The sequence below is a fragment of the Giraffa tippelskirchi genome, chromosome 11 (genome assembly GCF_054371585.1).
Source record: "Giraffa tippelskirchi isolate mGirTip1 chromosome 11, T2T-mGirTip1v1.2.pri, whole genome shotgun sequence".
NCBI lineage: Eukaryota > Metazoa > Chordata > Mammalia > Artiodactyla > Giraffidae > Giraffa > Giraffa tippelskirchi.
In genome coordinates this window covers 133,043,915-133,059,713 of record NC_137285.1, presented here as the reverse complement: position 1 = coordinate 133,059,713, position 15,799 = coordinate 133,043,915, and the positions used below count along the sequence as shown (strand labels likewise).

Below are 15,799 nucleotides of genomic sequence, written 5' to 3'. Positions count from 1 at the left end.
AATGGTAGAAAATGTTTAAAAGAAATTCTAATGAAAATTAGAAAAATTAGGGTGAGACAGGGAGACAGAGAGACAGAGAAAGAGAGACACACTGACAGGAAGAGAGAGAGATAGACAGAAAGAAATATCTCTTCAGCTACAGGCATAGTGTAAGTCTTGTTTCACAAATAAAAGGACCCTCCGTAACATATGGAGTAGTTACCATGTCCTCCCAGGGATGGTCTGTAGTTACGTTCACCTCAGGTTCATCAAGAAGAGGTGAACTGTCAAATATAATTTCAGTCAACAGGATGGTTTGGTTGAGACAGATTAGTGGTATGCAATCATGATAGACAGTTTATCCTAGCTCCAAACTGCCGCTTGGGAAATCTTGAACTCCAATGAACAGAGACTCAGTCATTATTAGTGTCAAAAAGGTACACAGAGACAAAATTTGGTTGGCAGCATGAAAGATGAATCAAGGCGAAAAAGTGACCAGTTGCATGTTCAGAACCAAAATTGAAGGCCTACTACAGTTTGGAAATACTTTAAATACCAGAATAGTCATATATTATTTGTTTATTGATCAATATTTAAAACATGTTTCTCTAAAGTAAAATACATGTAGAAAGACAACACAAATTACGTTTATCTTATTTCAAAATCTTTGTTCTCAAGGTGACACAGAAGAGTCCCCTATCATAAGTCAGCAAAATATTTTTTAAAATTTATATATTTTCCAATATTTTTCCTTCAGTTGGACAGTCCAAGAAAAAAAAAACCTCAAAAGAAAAAAAAGTAATTTTGTGGAAATTTTTAATATTTAAAGGTTGTACAGTTTGATGACTTTCTTAGGAGGAAATCGGCATAAACTTAAAATGTGGAAGAACTTAACTAAACAAACTCCTAAATATTTTCTAAACACTGGAGAATATATATCTATACATTGCACAATACATTATTCTATTAGCAAACACAAATTTGGTATCTTTAAATCAGACCTCCCCCACCAACCAAATATCCACAAAAAGAATGTCCTCAAGTGTCACTGCCTGAAGTGATATGCTCTGACAAATCTAACAGCTCTTTCTGTGTCATTCCTAATGCACTTGTCACTCAGTATTATCCATCCTCATTAATGACAATGGGAAAGTTTATCTTGGGAACACGTTTTAAATCATCTACTCTTTACAATGGGACCATGAAATCTCTTACAAAACATGAGGCGGGAACTACTCTGACAACAAAACCTCTTCCTGGCAGCTTTATTCTTAATTCCTGTTCAAGGAGTAATCTGTTTATTATAAAATCATACAGAACAATATATTAAACAGAATTTGAAACAAGAATAGCTAGTGTGATTTTCAAGCTTACAAGTATTTCTACAACATTTTTATTAGGCTGGAAACACTTAGTTGAGTCCTTTTTGTGTGGTTTCATGCAATCTTCTTTCTATTCCACATTATAAACACTTTTGAAAAAGAGTTTTATCTAATTTTAAAGCAATTTTTACACATCAGGGACACAAATATTAATATAATTAATAATAATAATAATAATAATAATAATATGCATGAACTCTAATAAAAACAATTTTAAGTAAACTGTCCTTACATGTTTAAATTTCCCAGTTAATTCCTGAAAGATTCCAACTCAAGTCTTTAATGACTTAAAAATAATCTTCCAGCTGCCAAATTACTTTTAATAATATATTTACATTTTAAGCATCAATATGCTCTTATTCCCTTGCCTGAGAAATTCACAGCTTTTTTAAGAAAAAAAATAATAAGCAAAACTTCTTGATCATATTAGTGTTTACCTACTGTTTTGATTTGACTATCACTAGGTAGTGTGGCTAATGAACAGTTAATTTTGGAAGGGTATCCTTCACTGATAAAATTAATACTTGTTAGAAGTATATATGTATGCTCTTATTATTCAGTTATCAAAAGCTTAATGCTACAATTTTATTAACTTAATGTATAGTAAACTAATCTTAGATTATAATAATAAAGTTGAAAGATCACAGGTAATGTTGATTTTATAATTTTTAATCACCTGAGCCCATTTGTGAATTCAAAATGCTACAAGTAAAACATCAAATTTTAATAAATTGTATGAATCTGTAATTTAGCCTTTGTACTTCAGAATTCAGGACCACTACTTTAATATTTCTAATTAATGCTTATTTTTTCAAAAAAAGTTTCCGCTAAAGGATGCTGTAAAAATTACATGAGCTTCATGCTTAAGATTCTAAGTTAAACATACAATAAATACCATTAAATGGTTAATCTGGTGTTTCAAAAAAGAAAATAAAAATATAAGGAAAACTAGGAAGATATACACATAAATTATAACTATTCTTTACATATTAGGTGTTTATTATGAATAGAATGATTGTATATACAAAATAGCAAGCTTCAGAAGGCAGAATTAGTTTTAACGGGTGGGACATTGCTTTAGCATTTGAAAGAAGTTTTTAGCAACTGTCTGTTGGCAGAAACTGAAATGGGTTACCTCTAAGACAGGGTTCCACATGATTACAGGTTGACTAGGTGGGAAAATCGGTGCATGCAATACAAAGCTGACTTTGAAACACATTAAAATTCTTTCTGATTTTAACCTTTTAAGAAATCTAGGTAGTTTCTCAGAGACACCTGCATTAATTTGAAAATGCAAACTATACATCAAATGATTGCATGAATTCTTTATTACTCAAATAGATCTTAATCTTGAGACTACAAATCATGTCCCCTAACTGACAATTCTCTCAATAAATATTCTTGAGAGTATGCAGCCTTCTCAAGTCGGGGTTCTTCTTTACAGCAAACTTTCTCTATAAATGGCCAGAGAGTAAATATTTTTAGACTGCAAGGAGATCCAACCAGTCAATCCTTAAGGAAATCAGACCTGAATATTCATTGGAAGGACTGATGCTGAAGTATTCTGGCCACCTGGTGTGAAGAACCGACTCACTGGAAAAGACCCTGATGCTGGGAAAGACTGAAGGTGGGAGGAGAAGGGGAAGACAGAGGATGAGACGGTTGGATGGCATCACTGATCCGATGGACATGAGTTTGAGTAAGCTCCGGGAGTTGTTGATGAACAGGGAAGCCTGGCAAGCTGCAGTCCGTGGTGTCACAAAGAGTCGGACACGACTGAGTGACTGAACTGAACTGAAATATTTTTGCCCTTGTATGCCATAAGATCTTAATGGTATAATGTGAAAGTTGCCATAGCTAATACATAAACAAAAAGGTCTGGCTGTGTTCCAGTAATGTTTATTTTAAAAAATTATGGGGTTGGACTTGGCCCACAGACCAAAGTTTGCCACCCTCATGCTTTAAAGCATCAGGAGCACAGCTGATTTTAAACTTTTAAATTTACTTTCGGGCTTTTAAGTAAAAGTCTTTTACTTCCCTAATTTTACATGGAGCAAAGCATAAGAACCCTTCTAATAAAATGATGGGAGTGTTATAATAATTGAATGCTAAAGCAAAGAAATGGCCCATATTTATGACACTATGAAGCATCACATTTCCAAAATATCTTTACATGTACCCTTTCTGTTTCTTGACTGAATTACACATTAAGTTGATAGGACATGTGAACGAAGTGCATTCAGTTATAAATTACGTGCTGTAAAGCTCTTCTGAATATAACTGTCCTTAAATTTCTATCTGGACAACAATGGTTTCCCAGGAGAAAACTCTTAAGCCAAACTGAAGAGCTCGATTGGTCCTTGTCAGCTTCATGTGCACAAAGGGGTCACTGGGATGATTCTTCAGTAATGATAGTTACAGATTTTGTTATTATGGAAGTGACATTAGCTGCTTTACTGCCAATGTGTATTTAAATATGAGTTGGAGAATATCCAAAATGCTGTATTCAACTTCCATTGTACATAATTATTTCATTCCTAACTTATAAGTCTTAAAAATCTTTACAATATTTTTGTGTGATAAGCCAGGAAAACATATTAGGCAATAAAATAAGCTCTACTGGCCAGAGAAGACCAGACATGTAAACAGCTACTGAAAGGGTCAAAGGGGGTTAAAAGGTATTGGGACTTTAAACCCGGAAATTAGGATTGATTCCTTTCAGCTCTGGAGGACTTTTACAAATCTAGTTTGAATCCAGTAGACCTCTTAAGAAATCAGGATGCAAAACTCTTACTGATATTTATGGAATGTTTATTATCATACATTTTTTAAGATAAAGCATTCAAAATAATTTTCAAAGGGCAATAAAATGACAATGAAATCATGACTCAAATAGAAGACCAAATTTTATTAACTAAAAATTGTATCTTATTTCCTGTCTAGTATTTTTGAGGAATGCAGTTCTACTTTATTTCAGCAATAATGATCCACTATATTCTTAGCTAATTTTTTTTTGGTAGCTAATATATTTGGAAGGCTATTTTACTTAGCCTTAGGCTCAATATTAAGCATTTATGGAAACATTAGCATTGTCAGACTATTATGTGTAGTTTGAAATTGTGAGATTTTTACGGATCCACCTTCAATTGTTTTGGGCACTGTCAAGAGGACATTCATTTGTTCAGTCATTCATTCAATATTTTTTGAGGACTTACACAATCACCCACTGAACTATGAAAAGGTGATACTGTGATGAGTAAAACAGGCATGATTTTTAAAGCATTTATGCCCCTAAATGAATTAATTTGCCCAAAGCTTCCATACTTTACAATGTTTATGCAGGTGTTTCCACTGTGCTGAAGAAGTATGACAACAAACCAAACCAAACAGTGCAGAGTGGATACTCAATAGCCAAATAAGAAGCAGAGAAGAATTACCTGGGTCAAAGCTATTCCAGGCTACTTACTTCATGACTGGCCTCACTGAACAGCCTTAGTATTTTTATAGACCGATCAGTCTTACAGATTATTAAAGATTATTGTTATCATTTGATTATTAAAAAAAAAATTTATTTATTTATTTGGCTGCATCAGGTCTTAGTTGTGGAACATGGGCTCTCTAGTTGTAGGCTTAGTTGCCCTGTGGTATATGTGGGATCTTTGTCCCCCAACCTGGCATCAAACCCACGTCCTCTGTTTTGGAAGGCGAATTCTTAACCCCTGGATCACCAGGGAAGTCCCTATCATTTGATTCTTGATTCAAACCCATTGTTAAATTATTTTTGTTCAACACAGGAGATTTATTTTGGCACTGACTGTAAATTTAAATATTTTTCATTTTTGATAGTACATAGCAACTAGAAAGAAAATTAGGAGTGGGTAGTTGTGCATCTGAATGATCGGGGAAGCCCCAAGTTGCCGTGTATCTGAGCGGCCAAATTCAGAGGGAAGAACCTAGAAAGCGTTGGTTAAATTTATTTCATTAGTGTGTGACTAATGAATTTGAAACTATTTTGAGGATAAAAAACTATGTAGAGCTCATAAATATACATATAAAACATGCAAAATACAAGTATATTAAAATTATTGTAAAATAATTTTTCACATGAAGTATCTTCATCATTACCTTTATTTTTATTCTAAAGTCTTAATTTACTGAAAGATCAGGTGACTAAATTCAATTAGCACAGATCATTATGAATATGTTTTCTGCCCAACTGTTTTTTTTCCCTAAGAGAAAGGCTATGAAAGATAACTAAATCACTATCCAGTTTGATTCCTTTTTCATACCTATCTCTGACAAGTTTGGAACTTCAATTCAGAAAAAAGGGATGAAGTACAACTTAGCCATTTTGAGACATGTCAGCTTTATGGTAAAGGCCATTTGAACACAACCACTGTGCTGTGTTTTTCTATACCTCAGTAAGATCCATATATTTAATTAAAGAGTGTGTGTGTGTTTGTGGATGTGTGTGTGTTTGTGTGTACTGTGTATGTGTGCAATTTCCCTTAAAAACTACAGTTACATACTCTAACAATTTTCTATAATTATTGATGTCAAGAATGTAGCACTAGTGCATTTGGTTTTGTTCAACATTTTAGCAGTTGTTTATAAAAACATTAATAAATTAGTATTGTGTTAGTTTTCTTCCTTGCCCACTGAATACAAGATAAGTTGACACATTTATTTACAGGCTCACCAAGGGCAATCCATTTCATGCTATAGCATTGACCCTTCACAAAGATCTTGTAAATGAGTAGCCTATTATAATACGTACAAGTGACCTTTAATTGTACCAAAGAGGCTTTGTGTTAAAAGCTTTTTCAGTGCTAAACCATAGCTACAGTATAAATTGGTGAAATATTTCTTAGGTTATTGAGCAGGAATATCAACAAAAAATCTCTCTCAAAATGCGTAAATAAAAATTTTGAGGCATTTAACTAAGTCTACGCTATAAGGGTACATTTTAAATAATTTTATCATAAAGATAAGCTATTTTTCTAATTATATAAGAATTAAACATTTAGAACATTCATAAATAATTCTTATAAACTCTTAAAATCTAATCAAATACAACTGTTTTTGATAATAGCTACTGGAGACAAAAATAGTTAAATCAAACTTGATAACAGCTTTATTTTTTATATGAGAAAATTTTAATTGTAGTTAAAAATACCCCCTCTCTTTTTATCAAATGACTATACAATTGGAACTTTTACTACACTGAAATGTGTAGTGAGGAATTACATACCTAACCAAACACATCCAAATACATTCCTACTGTTATTCATACTAAATAGTGATATTTAAAATAAATTTTCAATAAAGTATAGGGTCAGATATTTTGACTGATTTACTCTAGAAATTTTTGAATGACTGCTATATATTTTTGACATTCTTATAAAAAGTTGAAACTAAATACTCAATTTCATTAAACCATTCATATTGGGTATCTTATTTCTGGAAGGCTCATGCCAAAATGATTTAGTTTGATTCTCTACAACAATGGTGGGTTGACTTGACAGCACCTGACAAAACAGTTCAGTGAACTTCACTGTACCACATACAAAAACCTGAACCGGCTACTCTATGAAATGTCCACAGTGGCAGAGAGTTATGACAGTAATAACTCTGACAAACCTTTAATTTCTGTTTAAATAAGAGAACTGCTTTACTAGTTGTGTGGCCAAAGGCATTTCCATTACACCTCAGTTTCTCTTATTTACTGCTGCTGCTGCTGCTGCTAAGTCGCTTCAGTTGTGTCCAACTCTGTGCGACCTACTGTCACCCAAATCTTACCTTTTAAAAATTAATAATTTATATTTAATCTCATATTTCCTTAACGAGCAACACAATTTCTTATTATTAAACTGTAGAAAACTTTTTTTAGTAATATTAATTTATAAAAGAGGAAAATATTTTGTGACCATAAGATTTTCTGTTTAGTTCTGCCTAGAGGTGGTATTCAAAGAGTTTCCAATAAATGAAATATTTGTAACAGAAAAAAAAGGTTTCAGTATGAATGGATCAGAACTTCAGTAGAACCAGTTATAGTAAGAGGGGAGGCAAAATTAGAATTATTTTTTAATTTTTGAAAAACTGAATTTGGTTGACTCTTACTATAAAAGTTGTATGTATCTTAATCACCACAAGATAATTTTTGATGCTCCAAAGATAAGACATTAAAATAATTTAGAAAAATATAAAATACAAAAACATAGTAACTGAGCAAATTAATATTTGTTAAAGTACCTGAACGATGTCAATTATACTTTAATTACAAAAAGAGTACCTTAATGTAGAACATAAGTGGATACAATAATAATATATTTTAATAAAATTTAGGATACTTTTTGAACCATATCAATATAGTTGACTAGAATATGGGAACCATATTTCCTTTACAGAATGCTTTCCCCACCTTATTTCACTAAGATATAGAAATCCTATAGATGTGGATAGTTTTTTAGTGAATAGTTTTATATTGTTTGCAATATATTTATATTGCTTAATTTTGCATTATATTTGCATTATAATTTGCATTATATTTATATTGTTTAATTTTTCTATTAAAAACTCCTACCATACAGAAGAAATAAGTAAAAAATGAGGAAAGAACAATCTTGCTAACCTAATATATAAACACACATACACATAACACAGAAAATTATTATATAAGAGAAATGCTAAGATAAACCAGTTTGATTTTCATAATGTATTTTATAAAAATAGAGTAGAAATGCTTGCTAGGAACAAAAGAATTTTTAACTTGAATGTTAAAAGATTATATATAAATATGATTGTATATATACATAAACATGTACACTTGTGTTTTTCCATACATATATATATCAGTTCAGTCGCTCAGTCATGTCCAACTCTTTGCGACCCTATAGACTGCAGCACACCAGGCTTCCCTGTCCATTAGCAACTCCCGGAGCTTGCTCAAACTCATGTACATGAGTTGGTGATGCCATCCAACCATCTCCTCCTCTGTCGCCCTCTTCTCCTCCTGCCTTCAATCTTTCCTAGCATCAGGGTCTTTTCCAATGAGTCAGTTCTTCACATCAGGTGGCCAAAGGATTGAAATTTCAGCTTCAGCATCAGTCCTTCCAATGAATTTTCAGGACTGATTTCCTTAAGGATTGACTGGTTGGATCTCCTTGCAGTTCAAGGGACTATCAAGAATCTTTTCCAACACCACAGTTCAAAAGCATCAATTCTTTGGTGCTCAGCTTTCTTTATAGTCCAACTCTCACATCCATACAAGACTACTGGAAACACTTTGACTAGACGGACCTTTGTCAGCAAGTAATGTCTCTGCTTTTTAATATACTGTCTAGGTTGGTCATAGCTTTTCTTCCAAGGATCTTGTCTTTTAATTTCATGGCTGCAATTACCATCTGCAGTGATTCTGGAGCCCAAGAAAATAAAGTCTCTCACTGTTTCCATTGTTTCCGCATCTATTTGCCATGAAGTGATGGGACTGGATGCCATGATTTTAGTTTTTGAATGTTGAGTTTTAAGCCAGCTTTTTCACTCTCCTCTTTCACTTTCATCAAGAGTCTCTTCACTTTCAACAAGAGGCTCATACACATATGGGCTTCCCACCTGGCACTAGAGGTATAGAACCCGCCTGCCAGTGCAAGAGACATGGGTTGATTCCTGGGTTGGGAAGATCCCCTGGAGAAGGGCATGGCAACCCACTCCATTATTATTGCCTGGAGAATCCCATGAATAAGTGTTACACTGTGAATTAAAATAGGGTAATATAGAGTGTAATTGAACGAGTATTTCAGATGGTCCAGTCAGGGAAGACCTCTCTAAGAGGATACTGGAAATCTAATCTATAATCCATTGATAAGAGAAGTCCATAAAAGGAAAGGAGGAATGAATATTCTGGACATTTGCTGTACAAAGACACTGAAGAAGGACTAATGATGTTTTTGGTATAACAGTTTCCTCAAAGCTACCTTAATTTAATCTATCACGAAGTTCATGGATATCATATTTATTAAACTCTGTTATATATATCTTAACATATATAACAAATAGATGGGGAAACAGATGGCAAATAGATGGGGAAACAATGGAAACAATGAGAGACTTTATTTTTTGGGGCTCCAAAATCACTAGATATGGTGACTGCAGCCATGAAATTAAAAGACGTTTACTCCTTGGAAGAAAAGCTATGACCAACTAAGTTCAGTCGCTCAGTCGTGTCCGACTCTTTGCAACCCCATGAACCGCAGCACGCCAGGCCTCCCTGTCTATCACTAACTCCCTAAGTCCACCCAAACCCATGTCCATTGAGTCGGTGATGCCATCCATACATCTCATCCTCTGTTGTCCCCTTCTCCTTCTGCCCTCACAGCGTATTAAAAAGCAGAGACATTACTTTGCCAACAAAGGTCTGTCTAGTCAAAGCTATGCTTTTTCCAGTAGTCATGTATGGATATGAGAGTTGGACTATAAAGAAAGCTGAGAACTGAAGAACTGGTGCTTTTGAACTGGTGTTGGAGAAGACTCGAGAGTCCCTTGGACTGCAGGGAGATCAAACCAGTCAATCCTAAAGGAAATCAGTCCTGAATATTCATTGGAAGGACTGATGCTGAAGGTGAAGCTCCAAAACTTAGGCCACCTGATGCGAAGAACCGACTCATTGGAAAAGACCCTGATGCTAGGAAAGATTGAAGGTGGGAGGAGAAGGAGACGAGGTTGAGAGGATGAGATGGTTGGATGGCATCACCAACTCAATGGACATGAATTTGAACAAGCTCTGGGAGTTGTTGATGGACAACGCTGCAGTCCATGGGGCTGCAAAGAGTCAGGCATGACTGAGCGACTGAACTGAACTGATATCTCACCCTTCCAAGTATCTTGGAGGATATGTTAATAAAGTATATGTGCTTACATTCTAGGAACATAAATATGTATTTAGCTGATGAAATGGGACAGTCATGATTTGTCATCATTTTCTGTTTTCCTTAGACACTATAAATAACAATTGTGGGAGGAAGGGATTTAGGGAGTAACATGTAAATTGGATGAATTCTGCTATAGCAATTCTACAAAGGCTTTAAAAAAATTCTTGAAGTATTGCAATATAATTTTCCTGGAGCCATATCATAAAACACATACTGAAATGTTTGTATCTGCAAAAGTTAGGAAGGAGATCTTTTTCTCTTTGCACTTTGAGGGGATGCTGAATCTATATCATCCTGATCTCAAAGTGGGGATTACCGCACTGCAAGTTCCACAAAATCCTTAGGAGAGACACAGAGACTGAAGACTACTGGGCAAGATTCGAAGTATTTGATGTTTGCTTTACGCAACTATGTCACTATTCAAATATATGCTTTCCTTAAATTTCTGAAGTAAAATATCATATGAATTAATATAAAAATAGTACAATGTGAAATATCAGACCTTAAATTCAATTTATCAAAGGACCACTTTTATATAAAAATGATTCATAGTCAAGGTGTCATACAATATTTAAAAGTATCTCTCAAAGAAACAGGACTCATTTGATGTAATTAATCATAAGTTTAACATCTTAGTTAGTTGTTGCTGATCATAAAGAAACTTTAAGATATGGAATAACCAAACATGAGTTTAGTCTTCCTTGCCAAATGAAGCACTGATGTTCTGCCAGTCCAGCTCATAGGAAGCATGTGAAATGAACACAAAAGCAAACAGGCCTTATGCTGCCTAAGGGAAAGTCAGCAAGATGGCAGCTTCAATCATTTGGAATAATACTAAAGCCGCCTTAGGCTTTTCTCAGAATGGAAACATGTCACTATTGCTGCAATATTCCAACAAATCAGAATGCAGAGAAAAGAACAGTTATGCAATCACGTCCTGGAAGGGCACTTTACTCAACATATAAGTGGAAAATAATTATAAAGAAATTTCAGAAAAATTGTCAGTGAACATAAATGACTCAGGGAAAAATGTTCTTTCTTTCAAAGCATGTAATAGATTTTTAAAAAGCTTACCACTTAGAAACAATTTCCTTTTACATTCTCCTGAAAGAATTATTAATGTAAAGATAAATTTTTACGAAGCAGTAAGTAAAAAGTTTGGGATTCAAGCTGCCTGTAAGAAACACTCATTCCCCCCACTCCTCCCCAGTACAGTACTATTACTTTGGAAGTTTGATCAAAGGGAATAAGCTTTCACAACATTTATATAGGAAGTTAAAAAATACTTCAAATATTTTGGGAACTTACCTAATCAGTATACTTTTAGCATGTGTCTAGTCATGTAGCCATCTTTGGTCAATCATCAAAAAATCAAAGGCAAATTGACATGACTCAAGCCTAACTTTAATACCGCATGATTGTGTCGTGTAAGCTTGTTTTGTGTGAGAGCTGCTGTGGTTTTAGCAGAGAGATTAACAACCGGACCTAAGCTGGCCTCCAAACCTTGCCCTGCTGATGCCTCAAGCCCTTTGAAGTCTGACCATCATACCTGGCAAAACAACAGTGGGAACTAGGATGGTGTCAGATCTAATCAAATTGTTCGCTGCAGCATAGCTAACTATGGGCTTCACTAATTGGCCCAATTGCGGATTATACCTTTTGCTACAGATTCAGGACAATAATTTAGTTAAATGATGTTTTTTTTTCCCCCTTATCTCTTCTAATTAAGATTCCAAAGTGGGAAGAAATAGGATTAGACAGAGTCTCAAAACTGTGTTCCTCTTAAGGTGGTATGCACTTTTGATAGGCTCACTGTGATGTGTGAAATATATAGCGCAGAATAGTAACCCAGCTTCTGGAGACTCTGTGAAACCTATATGACATTACTGTATCTCTACATCACTTGAGAATGAAAGTGCAAATATGGAGATGGTAATTAAATGAACATTAAAATGTGAACAGTATAAAATATTTCTATTGTTACAGAATGCTAATTTGGGTTCACTGTTGACAAATGATTTTATCTATATGAACAGATGTCTATGTTCCACTTTGGTTTTCTTTTGCTGACTGCAGTATATTTGGGATTTGAAATACCAATTAGTACTTGTGCAGGGCATCATTATCAGAAAGATTTATTTGGACTACATGCTTCATGGTACTACAACTTAATAATGCTCTTGAGCCACACATATATGTTTGGCTATTTATTTATTTTTAAAGCTTTTTAAATTTTTAATGTGGACTATCTTTAAAGACTTTATTGAATTTGTTACAAAACTGCTTCTGTTTCATGCTTTGATTTTTTGGCCATGAGGCATGTGGGATCTTAGCTCCCCAAATGGGGATTGAACCCGCACCCCCTGCATTGGAAGGCAGAGTATTAACCACTAGGCCACCAGGGAAGTCCTGTTTCTACTCTTTAAATTTTAGTGACATAACTGTGAATTGACACATAACCATCTCTTCTCCCTACCTCTAGATATGGTTAAGCATGCACTCATCTTTCTACTTCTCATTTAAAAATGAGAAAAGCTGTTAAAAAAAAGTAGGGGAGTAAGGAAACCTAGGACCAAAGACAGCATGCAACACTCTAAATTTTCCAAGGTTGTCATAGTGACTGACACTCTTGTAGTTTGCAAAAGCCTATGCTTTTCTAATATGTAAAAAAAATCTGAAAAAAATTCTACTGAATCATTTCAAGTATACTATACTATTAATATAAAGCAAATTTATATGGATGGCAAATACTATTCTGGTCTTAATACTTAAGAATAAATCTACTAAGTATGTAAAAATAACAGTTAATAAATGCCAGTTAATCAATTATTCTGTGAGAAAAAGTTCTTGGTGATTGGAGAAGTGCTGAGGTCCTGTATTCTGAATTAGGGGCAAAGTATAAGAGACAACTTTGAGTAAAGCTGATTTACTTTGATTTTCTGAACTTTTAGTATTCATTTAGCATACAAAATACGATACTTAAGATACTATTTTTGAACTGATTAAGAGGCTATGTAAGTATTGTTTATCCGTATATTGAAAATTTGCAGTGAACAGTTTAAGTCTTTTGCTTATTTCAGTGTAACCACACTTAACCCCTGTAACCACACTTCCTGATGTGAACTTCAAAACACTGAATCTTAGAGCTGGAAAACAGTCCCATCACCAAAGCAGAAAACATGTTTATAATAACCTTAGTAGAGTCTGGATCTAACATAATAACACATTATTATCATTTATATTGGAAAACTTGATTACTAGAGTGTGTTAAGATATGACCAAGCTGAACAATACAAAATTAAAACAGTACAATAATATTAAACTCAGGTAAAAATGCTAACCTTATGATGTCATCAAATTAAATGCAGTTACATTTCAAATCCTACCAAATCTCTTAGGTACTATAATTACACCATAATTACTAATACAGACAAAACTGGTTAATGAGGATCCCAATGTTAGAGAAGCCTTAGAGAAAATTAGAGAAACTGAAAAACTACAAATCTAAGTAGTTATTTCAGCTTGGAAGTGAAGTTATGTAACCAAATTATACATTTTTTAGAACTTAACTGAAAACTGAAAAGGTAGTGTTTATAGGTTACCTGACTAGTGGAACTTATATAATATTTATAGTTGCACTATTTGGGCTATTCTTTAAACTCTACAATTTATCTACAATACATATATTTCAGCGAAGATTTTATACCTACTAAGTCTATGACTCTTCATAGTTTCGGGATAGATAAATACAAAGATGAAAAAGACATAGTTTCTATATATCTAGTCTATTATTATACCTTTTAAAGCCTTTTCCTATAAAATATTTAATCACAATATAGAAAATATAATAAGTCAGAATAGTGCTGGGTATGCAATAAAGGCTTAACAAATGCTAACTACGATTGAATGGAGCTATGGTAAGGTCAAGAAATAAATAGTATATTATGGTTAATCAAATACACTAATCATATTTGCTGCTGCTGCTGCTAAGTCACTTTAGTCGTGTCTGACTCTGTGCGACCCCATAGACGGCAGCCCACCAGGCTCCGCCGTCCCTAGGATTCTCCAGGCAAGAACACTGGAGTGGGGTGCCATTTCCTTTTCCAGTGCATGAATGGGAAAAGTGAAAGTGAAGCCGCTCAGTCGTGTCCGACTCTTAGCGACCCCATGGACTGTAGCCTACCAGGCTCCTCCGTCCATGGGATTTTCCAGGCAAGACTACTGGAGTGGGGTGCCATTGCCTTCTCTGAATCATATTTGCTAGAGAATTACTATGTATGATTTACAAAGATTATCAACATTCAGAGAATTGGAAAGCTTTTTCTTTTAACCTGAAGCCATGTTGAATCAACTTTAAACTTTCTCTTTTACTTATTCAGAATGCATCCCAGGATTTTAGGGTCATTACTATAGATATGATTCTTCTGTTGTTTTGGTAGGGGGGCTAATTTATACAACTTTATAACTGATGAATACTAAGTATCAGTAAAAATTTACTGTGATTAGACAAATGCTCCCACCTGAATCTGGACAAATACCAATACATGCTCCAAAAAGGAAGAAATATTCTTTTGCCTTCTCCAAATCACTCAAAGAAATTAGAGATTACTGATTAAAGTTGCTCTACCTGTTAGAGGCCCTGGGTAGCTGTTATAAAAACATATTCAGTTTTCATACATAAAAAAAAGCAATGATTTAATAAATCAAAGAAAAGGGATGCTAAAAATAGACATGAGGGTTTTTACTTGTTTCTTTTGCCCCTAATTTCCACTTGTGCCACCTTTTGAGACCATGTTACTCACAGTAAATTCCAACATGTAACAAATCTACCTGCATGGAATCAGAACTAAGTTATTTTTGCTTTACCCGCTAAAACTACCTTTCCTTCTAAAAGTAAGACATGGATTCAATGTCTGGCACATTAGAGCCTCAAACTTTACACACTAGTGTAGTGTACATCTCCTCATTTTTTAAATATTGAGGCAGATTTAAAATATATTTATTTGTTGAGCATATTAAAACACTGTCACTTGATAAAGGAATCCGTCCAGCACCCATAAGATTTCCTACCTGTTTCCATATGCATTTTATAACATATAATTTAGTGCTATATTTAAAGCACTAAATCTTTTGTGAAGTATATGATTTTATCCTGTATGTATGTACTTCTGTTAGCTTTGATTCTTTAATTGTATTTTTTCTACTTACTAAATTGAATGTTATGGCATAAACAAATAAGTTATTTAGAATATGTTTCACTTTTATTTCTATACTTAAGAAAATACCATATTCATTAGGTTATAAGCCCAAAAGGTAAAGGATTTGATCAACTGTACTGAGTGTTAACTTTAAAAAGAACTACCATCTACTTGTGTTTTGTTTTCAAATACTGGTTCCAAATCATAGGGTGACCAATTATATTGGTTCTCTTAGTTTAGAATAGTGGGAAGAGAGTAATGGAACAGAAACTTAGATCTTTTATCAGCTCCAGTGGCAACACATAGTCACTAT

The 15,799-nt window shown here is 33.9% G+C and overlaps 1 protein-coding gene across 20 annotated transcripts in view; it reads right to left on the bottom strand.

Moving 5' to 3' along the window:
• The window catches only part of ELP4 (elongator acetyltransferase complex subunit 4), a 225,989-nt gene that overhangs the window by 110,825 nt on the left and 99,365 nt on the right, over positions 1–15,799 (bottom strand). For 4 of the 20 annotated variants that reach the window (XM_081544097.1, XM_081544090.1, XM_081544088.1 and 1 more), the window contains one exon: positions 5,140–5,314. The exons of the other annotated variants lie outside the window; for them this stretch is intronic. In XM_081544097.1, coding sequence (XP_081400223.1) covers positions 5,195–5,314 — 120 coding nt within the window. In that variant the 3' untranslated portion in view covers positions 5,140–5,194. Of the gene's footprint in view, positions 1–5,139; positions 5,315–15,799 lie in introns of those variants that run through there. 20 annotated transcript variants of the gene reach the window in all.